Genomic DNA, 10,896 nt, shown 5'->3' with positions numbered 1-10,896 from the left:
GAGTTTTTTGGTGTTTGAAATGGCTTGTTGAACATCAGCAGTTTTATTTTCAAAGAGAACATTATTTCTGTTGGTCCAAATCACCCAAGAGTGGCACTAATATCTTTAAGAACTTTATCTTCCTGTCCATTACCTGCTTTGCATTTTTTGAGAACGGTTATCAACCATTGTCGAACAGATGGAATAGCTTCAGATCGAATGTTTTGAGACAAGACAAACCATAAAGCTCTAGCAAAAGGACATTTGAGAAAAAGATGATCCAACGTTTCATCTTCTTGATCACACATTACACATTTGGGACTGACCATTATTTGTCTTCTGATTAGCTCCATTCTAGTGGGTAACCCATTGTGTAACAGTTTCCATAAGAACATACAAATTTTGTATGGGGTTTGTAGTTTCCAAAGATTTTTCCAACCCATTCCATTCATAACATAATTAGCTATCCCATCTTGCTCCATAGTAACTAATTTGTATCCCTCATCAACCTTGTATATCCCTTTCTTTGAATGAGACCATAAAATTTTATCTGGAAGTCCAAACTTTGAATGTGGGGTATTTATAATCTCTCGTGCAACTCTTGTGTCATATATATTTGCAATGAGTTCAACTTTCCAAGTACTTGTTTCAGAATCCATAAAATCTTGAACTATGCCTTTGTCAAGTCGGTATTCCAACAATGTTGTTTCATTACAAGGTTTATACCATAGCAGATCCCTTAATTTAATGTTATCACCCATTCCTACTTGCCATTTAGCTCCTGAAATTTGTATTTCTTTTGTTTTCCATATTCCTTTCCATATCTGAGATGTAGTAGCTGGACATCTTTCCATACTCCAATGGTCAGGAACTTTTGGAAAATACTTTCCTTTAAGAGAGGTGGCTATTAGTGATTGAGGATTCTGAGCTATTCTCCACTATTGTTTGTCTAGCAGGGCTTGATTGAACTATTCTGTCTTCCTAATACCTACACCACCTTTTTCCTTAGGCTAGCAAATTATATCCCATGCTATGGTATGTAATTTCCTTACTTCTGTAGTGTTTCCCCACCAAAAATCTCTAATGATTCTATCAATTCTGTTGCATGTGTCTTTTGGTAATCTATGGATCAACATAGAATATATTGGCATGGCTTGCATGATTGATTTAATTAGAGTTAGCTTCCCAGTAGATGATAGGAGTTTACCTTTCCAAGTTTGCAGTCTACTTTATAGCCGATCAATGATTTGGTGGCCAATTTCTTCCTTGTTGTTCTTTGGTCCACCGGGATCCCTAAATATTTCACAATCTTTGCTTTAATGTTTACTTGCAACTTTCTGGCTAAGTCTTTTTTTATAGCTTCATCGTAGTTGAGACTAACTACCATGACTGATTTGGTACCATTTATCTTTTGATCTTTTGACCAGACATTTCACAAAAACTTTGAAAGGTTTGGCTCAGCTTGTCTATGGTTTGATTGGCAACTTTGAAGAAGATGATAATGTCATCCGCAAACATGAGGTGTGAAATAGGAAGCCTTCCTTTATTTATTTCCACTCCCTTTAGCATGCCTTTAACTTCTAAATCCTGTAACATGCATGTAAGAATACTTGTGCAGATAATGAATATGTAAGGTGATAATGGGTCACCTTGTCTTATACCACAATTGGGTTTGGATTTTTTTGTAGGAGCTCCATTGACTAGAATGATGTATGTCATTGTGTTGACACATTGCATCACCAATTGAGTCCATTGTTGGCTAAAACCCATTTTCTGAAGTGTGGCTTTAATAAAGTTTCAACTTAGTCTATCATAAGCTTTGCTTAAATCCACCTTCAGTGCAACGAAATGAAGTCTTCCCTTTTTTTCTTCTTAATTGTGTGGAGTAATTTGTGAGTCAAAATGATATTGTCAGTGATTAATCTGCCCTTAATAGATGCATTTTGATGAGGAGTGATAAGATCATCAATGATTAGTTTTAGTCTATCTGCTAAGACTCTAGCAACAATTTTGTATGCCACATTGCGTAGGCCGATAGGTCTGCACTCATAGACTTCCTCCAAACTGAGATTTTTGGGAACCAAAGTGATAAACGTGTTATTGAGTTCCTTAAGAATGTAGCCTGTTCTGAGAAAGCTTAATGTTGCTTGTATTACTGTTTGTCCCATTATATCCTAACGTTTCTAGAAGAGCATTGCAAGAATGCCATCTGGGCCTGGTGCTTTCCAAGAATCCAGTTGGAAAGCAGCCTCTTTAATCTCCTCTATATCGAACTCCTTATCCAATATTTGTCTATGTAGGTGCGAGAGTTCTGGTAGTGTGTATGTATTCAAAACCTCCATAATACTCTCTAAACTTTTGTTTGATTCTGATTGGAAGATACTTTGGAAATGTTGTTGTATATGTTCCCTTAATTTCTGATCTTCATCTATCCATTGATCTGAGTGGTTCTTGATTTTTGTGATGTGATTGGTTGCTCCTCTTACGAACAATAGCATGGAAGTATCTAGTATTTCTGTCACCTTTTTTTGTCCAATCCTTCCTTGCTTTTTGTGCCTAAAACACTTCCATATTTAGAAGTTGTTGGAGTTCTTTATGTTTTTGTTGTTTTTGTTGGGCAATTTCTGGAGTGTCACTATGGTTCTATATATATGTAAGCTCCTCCTTTATTTTGGAAAGTTTATGGTGTAAATTTCCAAATTCATTTCTATTCCTAGTGATGCAAGCTTGCTTGACATTGTACAGTTTAGATTTAAGGATGTAAGCAAGGCAACCTGAAATTTTTTGCTGCCATTCCTTCTGGATTATTTGTTTACATCTTGGGTGCATTAGCCACATAGCCTAGAATCTGAAGCCTTCTTCTATAGATGGGAATGTTGTTGATGTCTAAAATTAGTGGTGCATGATCAGATACCGTGATAGGCTAGGCTTCAAGAGTGCAATGTTCAAAAGTACGTAACCATGCATTGTTAATGAAAACTCTGTCTAATTTTTCCAAGACTAGAGCATCCCCATCTCTTTTATTTTTCCATGTGTATTTGACTCTAGTTGATTGTAATGGTATCATTTCTGTTTCTTGTTGACAAGTGTGTAATTCTGATCCTCTTGGGCACTTTTGGGAGGTTGAAGATTTTTTATCTCCATTGGATAACACTTGGTTGAAATCACCAATCCAAATCCAAGGTCCATTTATATTCTCTTGGAGGGAGACAAGTTGGTTCCACACTTCCTTCCTTTTACAGGTTTTTGGATGCTCATAAACAAAAGTAAAGTAACACAAACCAAAAGTAAGATGTTTCATTCTAATATGGATGAAATTTTTTGAGGTATCTAATACAATCAAATTGATATTTTTCCAACACAACAAAAGCCCCTAATAATCCTACTCTTTCTACTTCACAAAAATTTTCAAAATTCCACTTATGGGTCCAATACTTTCCCCTTCCTTTCTTCTGCTTTGTCTCCATTAAAAATAAGATAGAAGGGTTGATAGTTTCAACGATTTCGAAGATAAGCTAAACTGCATAGGTATTGCCGAGGCCTCTATAGTTGCACACCAATGTCCTCATGATTGCTGCAGAGGCCTTTCTTAGGCTGCCTGCGAAAGCCTTATGTTAGACAAAAGTTGCATTAGATTAGTAACTATACTCTGCTAATGTTGAGATCCTGCATTCTATCTGCTCCAGATAAATTTAGTCTCTTGAACCTGAGTTGATCTCCCTGTGAATCTAAGTTTAAGAATAAACTCATTATTCTCAAACTCAATGTTTTGAAGTGAGGTAATTATTTGATTAGCATCTTCTTCCAAGTTGCGAGTACTGTTGCTAAAATTCCACTGCTCTTGGCTCAATCTTCTACTATTAACACTACTTGTCTCTCCCTCTTCCTCGTCACGCTGTCTCTTAGGGGAAGATGGTCTTGAGCCAAAATCTGCGTGTGTAGAAGGAAGTAATCCTTCCATTGATGTAGGCCTACATGGAACATTGTCTTCAATTGCAATTCTTGTTTGCCTTCCAAGAAGTCAGTTTGCTGCTGAATTTGAGTCGTGGTTAAGAACAAGATTTTGAGTATTATAGAACCACATAGGGAATAGTTGTTGAACAAAGAGGCCCATTGATTGTAAAGAGTTCTGAGAAAGCAGCTGAACCAAACTAAGAATATAGCTAGGGGATTGTGTATTAGACAGATAGACCATCATCTCTATTCCCATTAAGAATGGGTTGTTAGTGCTCCTACGTGCTTCTAATTCCAAATTATGTATTTTGCTGTGTGAATTTTGCCTGTCAATAGTTCCTTGATTCCAAGGGCTCTCTTGTGGATCAGCTTGTTCCATCCTAGTAAGATGACCAGTTGTGATTTGGATTTCATCCAAATCATTTGTTGTTTCACTGCTTTCCCCCACATGAAAATGAGAATGCCCATTCCACTTTGTCTCATTTGAATCCTCATAAGCCTCTGGGCTGTTCATTAGAAACAGCTTTACACAGAAATTTTGGCAGCCATCACATTCCATGTTGCATGGTGTTGCTGATTCCTAATCTACATTAACAATATTTGCATTAGTCCATCCACTAAAACCTTATTCAACATCAACTAATCTTAGATTAGAGCCTTTTGATGGCATCCAAAATTCAGATTGGTTTGCATTTTGGTCGGTTGTGGGGTTGATATGGGATTGGGTGGTTGGGGTGTTTAGTGGATCACGTTCATGTTCTGAGTCCATAAAAGGATTATTTTCCCAAAAGCTATCATTTGTTGGAATATTAGGATTGATGTGGCTAGCTTCTTGGTGATGTACATCTAAATCATCTAAATTGGTTACCACAAATCTATCAAATCTAGAAAGACTAAAGGAATAGTGAGTCGTTGTGTTATTTGGAGGATGTGGTAGTGTATTGAAATCCTAATTTGGGGGTTGGTGTGTTTGGTGTGCTGGTTGTGATTGAGTTTGATTTGGGTGCTGATGTGTTGGTTGTGTTTGAGGTTGGTTGGGTTCAGTATGACTAGGATTAGAGCTAGAATCATAACTGAACCTTATGGTCCTACGACCTGGATGCCTACGAAATGCTCTGATGTCATCAGTGTGCATTACTTCCGTAAGATCAAGAGCAAACTCCATGGGGTATTGAACTCGGATTCAATAAGCCTGGTCTCTCAGAAGTTCTTCTATATCAAACATGTCCATATGGCATTATGAACAGGCATGATCTATGATTCCACATCTTTTGCAAATCTTGAAGACTCTTTCATATCTATGTTCCACCCAAGTATATTGCTCATCATCTCTTTTAAGAATGAAGCTAACTATCAGTGGAAACCATGGGTCAATCTTAACTTGAATTCTCATAAATGCCAGTCAATAGACACAAATTCTCCCATCAAGTTTCCAAGGAAATGAGCAAAATCAATATCATGGTATTCTAGTGGGAGATTGTGTATCTGTACCCATAGAGCGGCAGAGAATAGTTGTGTTTGGCTAAGTGTGAGGTTAAGGGTCCATTGCTCCACAACTATGTAGACACTCAATTTTTCACCCATGATTTAATCAAGGAGAATGACTTTAATGACTATCCATGTACCCTAAAAATCATAATTTCATCACATGCATCATTTTGTATTTGCATTACATGCATTAATTCATTCATTGCATATCATAAAAATGATCTTGAGATTCTAACGATTGCAATTGTATTTCTAGTTTTCAAATCGGACCATCGGATCTAAAGATATCACATGATCAAGTTTGCACGGTTAACATGCATTGTGTCTAGGTAGGATCGACCACACATGATCAATTTAAATTAATTCTGATTGGTTAAATAATTAAAATTAATTAAATAATTCTGTGATTGGTTGATATTTAGTGTTTAAAATAGGGATGCATGCATAGGAATAAAAGGGATGATTGGATAGCATTAAAATTGTGGATAATTTGAACTTTATCAAGATTTATTTTAGGGTATTTATCTATAAGATAATTGTTTTTAAAAAGCCTGAATTATCTAGAAAAGAGACAAAAAAATTATAAACGAAGGATGAAAACGGGCAAGGGAGACCATCACTCCACTCCCTTGACAAGATCAGGAAATTTTTGTTCAGCCCCTTGTTAGATTCGGGAAGGCATTGGATGAGCCTAACCTTGGGATACTTTGATTTCAAGTAGTACCCCTGCCCCTTTAGACGGTGAAAGTTATAGACCCAATTGACATCGTGGTGGGTTAGACCTAAACCCATTTTTTCATTGAGGGCATCCACGGAGCCTAAGATCCTAAACATATTGGGGGCACACTGAGTGGGAGCCAACTTATGAGCTCTAAGGTAGTCTCTAGTCCACCCATGGGGATTTTCATTCCTCCTTCTATGAAGGCAATCATTAGAATTACTACCTCCTCGACTTGCCTATCCTCGTGCCATTGACCCTCACTACAATACCTAATGCCTACTCCTAGAGGGATCTTGTAATGAACCCTAAAACTTTCTATCCCCTCCTTGGAATCTACTAAGCTCTTAAATCTACCCATTTCTAGAAAAGGCTGGAAAAACTAAAGAGATTGAGAAAGGAAGTTAGAACCGATGAGAAAAAGAAAGAATGTGAAGAAAAGAGGAATGTGTAGAAAATTAAAGAGTAAAAATTCAAGAGGACTTACGGAAAGAATAAAGGTGTCCTCGGACAGGTCTTTAGTATTTGTAAGGGCTTAGGTGAGTTGAAAAGGTGTGCAGGTTCAAGGTATATGCACTAGAATGAAATGAATGCAGGTTTAAGAGATATTTATACCAAGGAGAGAGTAAAGAGCGGGAAAATTCCCGCTCAATTCCCAACGAAGCCCTCAACCTTAGGATTCGCATCACACCGTAGAACGTGGGGGACAAAGAGCTGCCAGAATTTAATGAGGACATGTCTCGAATGTTGTAGCACCAAGAACGTGTCTTGGGCAGTCAAAAGAGCATCTTTATAAGCAAAGGAAGGGCGAAATGGGCACGGAGCTAATTTAGGGATATCGAAATCCTCCTTTCTTCTTGAGGAGCCAGAAAGGAGAATCTCGAGGGGCTATTGTAGGGCCCTTGGGCCCAGAAGTTCATTATTTACCCATATATTGGGCCTATGGCCCAAGCCCAAAACAATGATCTTCCCGAGGAGGAGAAGTCTTCGTCAGAGGAGACTATGCTGATGAATAAAAGGTGGAGTTTGATCATGATAGCTCAAGAGAGCTCGTCGAGGATGAAAGAGTCCTCGGCTAGACAAAGCCAAGGTCCTGTAAGATGGGTTATCAGCAAGGATGACAATCCCGGAAATTCAGTTGGAGCAGATAGGCATTGCAGAGAAATCAGATAAGGAGGAATCCCGAAATATCTTAGAAGAAAGGTGCTGCCTCCGCATTAAATGCACTGCAGCTAACTCTCTAGCCGCATTAATGTGGAGGTGATGCCTGAACAGTGGTTTTCAGCCTTACAGCTACTACATGAGGACTTATAAGAAGTGTTGATGGGACAAGTATCCAGATCAACCATCTAGAGTGCACGTGGAAGGTGGAAATAGAAGGAGAAGACAGTATAAAATGAGAAAGAGGGAGTAAGACAAGGGATCGGAAAATTCAGGAAAGAAACATTGTATCAATCTACAGTCAAACTTATAACGTTACCTAAGAACTATACATAAGAACCAGGGTCCTTGGACTTTGCCGAGGACCTTTTTTTTTCATATTACAGTTGTCTATTTTCATATTTTTGTCATCAAACCTATCTAACTCATTGTTCGATCAACCCAAGCCTAGTTTTCTAACTCATTCTCTACAAATTCATTGTTTTGGGCTTTTTTGGCCTAAGTCCATCCACGTGTTGGGTTGGGATTTCAAATTTGGTCCTTACAACCTTATATTACATACTTAATAAGTTGTTCCAACCTGTTTTGAGCTCTATTTTCTTTGCCATTCTTAGGTTATGTTTGGTAACAGTTTTTGTTTTCTATTTTTAAAATTTTGTTTTTGGGAATAAAAAAAAAAAAGTTTTCTTGTATTTTTTAAATAAAAAACATGTTTGGTTAGTTGAAATTAAAAAGATTGTTTTTTGAAGAAAAAAATAGAAAATACTAAAATATGTTGTTACTAGGATTTGAATTCTAATGCTAACTCATTAAATGAGATAGATTTATTAAATTAAATGCGTGTTTTTATTGACTTTTGAAAATTAGAAACTAAAAACAGCATTTTGCATGTTTTCAGTTTCCTTCACAAATTGAGTTTTGAGAACAATTTTTTGTTTTCTGTCCATTTTGGGTTTCCAAACAAGCTTTTTAGTCTCAAAAACAGAAAATTGTTTTTGAAAACAAAAAATAAAGGGAAAAAACAGCTACCAAATATACCCTTATATTTTTTCGTATGTGTAGGAGAGACAGACCACCAATAAGTACTTCTCTTTTGTTACAACTCTTCTTCCTTGGCCTTATTGGGTACTTTTTCTTTTCTTTTTTGAAAGGAATTGTAGATTAACATATGATTAGCAAAGTTTTTCCCAGTTACAGTCTTGGCTTTCAATTCTGGCAGGATAACATGTGATCAAGGATTCTATCTTCTGGGTTTGAACAACACTTCAGCCACCTTTGCTTCTACAACAGAAAATTCAGTTCCTGCTATAACCTTTCTCATGGCTGCCATATTCGGGCAAGAGAAATCATTAATCTTCTTATCTCTTTCTAAGTCTAATACCTTTAGGCCTCGTTTGGGAGGAGGGAATGGAATGGAATGGAAAGGAATGAAAAGAATCATTTTAGAATATTCTTCCATTCCCTTGTTTGGGAGTTTTAATGGAGGGAATGGAAAGCTCATTCCCTTGTTTGGGAGTTTAAGTGAGAGGGAATGGAATGGATAGGAGGGAACACTCATTCCTCTCTATTCCCTTAAAACCTCAAATTTTCATTCCCCCCAAAATTGGGAGGAATGGGAGGGAATGAAATTAGATTTAATGATTTTTTAACTAAAACTCCCAAAATACCCCTATATATTCAACTCTTTATTTTAAAATAGGGGTCTAATAGTAATATTATCAGAAAATGATTCCATTCCATTCCCTCCATGTTGCTCCCAAACAAGATTAGTTACATTCCATTCATTTTCATTCCTTTCCATTCATTTATTTTAAAACATCCAAACAAGGTTACTTAATTCCATTCCATTCCATTCTTTTCCATTCCTTTCCCTTACTTAAATTTAGTTCATTCCATTCCATTCCTTTCCATTCCCTTATAATCATTCCATTCCATTCTATTCCATTCCCTTATAAACTCCCAAACGGAGCCTTAGTGAAATAGGTCACTAAGAACCAATATTGATTTTGCAGAATGGAGCAAGTACACTTGAAAAGGAAAGATGGTATAGCCAAGGTGCTTGGAACTGTTTCTTCTGTTGCTGGATCTCTTGTGATTACTCTTTACAAGGGACCAACCCTATTTGGATCAAATTTAAAGTCACACCAATCATATTTCTTAGGGACAAGTTGGACTTAAGGCTGCATCTATCTTATTGGTCACTGCCTTTGTTGGTCCAGTTGGATTGTCTTACAAACACCGGTCTTAAAGAAATATCCAGCTCGGCTTTCGATTACCTCATACACTTAATTTTTTAGTATTTTTCAGTTTCTGGTAGTAGCAGCGCTCTTTGAGAAAGACTCCCAAGCTTGGATAGTTTCCTCCACTGATGAACTCTTTACTATTTTCTATACGGTTTGTAAGTTAACTAATATCATGATTATCTGTGATTTGTATAGCGTAATAGTCTCATTGATCAACCATGCACATGTTTCAGTATTTTGATAAGAGGTGCAATCTTAGCATGTTCCTTGACTATCATGACAGTTTACGAACATTACTTTTTTCATATCAAATTTCATAATTGTTGAAGTGATATATGTGAGTGCATGGGTCCATAAGTGTCATTTGTGTCTATAACTCACAGTCAACCACTTTATCAAATATAAAATTTGTTGTAAAACAAGTTGTGTTAGTTGTATTGCCATGACAATTTAGAGTAAGATTTTCCATTATCAAGTAAACCTAATGGAATGATAGAGCTGGTTGCAGGGATTGGTGGCTTCTGCAATGGCATATGCAATACAAATATATGTAATTGACAAGGCAAGGCCGGTGTTTGTTTAAGTTTATCTACCTCTACAGACTTTGCTTGTTGCTATTATAGAAGACGTTGCTTTAGGTGAAGAATTCTACTTGGGAGGGTAGGTCTCATTACTCTAGCTACAAATCAATTTAATTTTAGTGGGTTCCAGTTAATTCAACTAGTAGAGATCGGGGTTCAAACTTGCCTACACCAAAAGTTGATATGAGTCTTAACTTGGTGATAAGAGCAATCATTATGGAATGGACACTATAGATTAAAATATTATCTATAAAAAAAGATATATATATATATATAGTTTTTTTTTTCCTTGAACTTTTCTTTGCATGCCAAAAGTTTTATCATCTAAATTTTCTTACAAACAATACTCATGATTTCGTAAGCGTTGTCCATATTTTTTAAGTATGTCCACGCTTAACAAATGTGTAATGAGTATTGATGATATATATTAATGTGTGTTTTGTAATTAGTTTCCTTTTTAGAGCTATGTACTAAAGGCTTAGGTTAAGTCTAGGTAACTTGATAGTAAATATAAATAAAAAATAAAAAATTCTAGGTAACTTCCCTTGATCCATTTCAATAATGTTTGTTAGATTTTATTTTTCTTTGTTCTGATATGCAGGATTATTTGGAGCAGTTTTTATCGTAGCTGGACTATACCTTGTTGTGTGGGGGAAAAAATGAAGAAAGAAAGTTAGATGAAGAAAAGCCCTCAGTGTCTGAAAACAATAATGGAGAAAGTTTTAGCAATGTCTCAATCATCCAACCATGGCTTCCTACATCTAGCAATTAA

The 10,896-nt window shown here is 36.4% G+C and overlaps 1 protein-coding gene and 1 pseudogene across 1 annotated transcript; one reads left to right on the top strand and one right to left on the bottom strand.

The window, feature by feature from the left end:
- Positions 1 to 80: 80 nt before the first annotated feature.
- On the bottom strand, positions 81 to 740 carry LOC126689954 (uncharacterized). The gene has a single exon (XM_050385103.1). It carries the CDS (start codon positions 738 to 740, stop codon positions 81 to 83), a length of 660 nt encoding a protein of 219 aa, XP_050241060.1.
- Positions 741 to 817: 77 nt separating this feature from the next.
- Positions 818 to 10,896, top strand: LOC126689952 (protein WALLS ARE THIN 1-like; annotated as a pseudogene).

Source organism: Quercus robur, chromosome 6, assembly GCF_932294415.1.
Source record: "Quercus robur chromosome 6, dhQueRobu3.1, whole genome shotgun sequence".
Taxonomy (NCBI): Eukaryota; Viridiplantae; Streptophyta; class Magnoliopsida; order Fagales; family Fagaceae; genus Quercus; species Quercus robur.
This window is presented reverse-complemented; position numbering and strand designations above follow the sequence as displayed.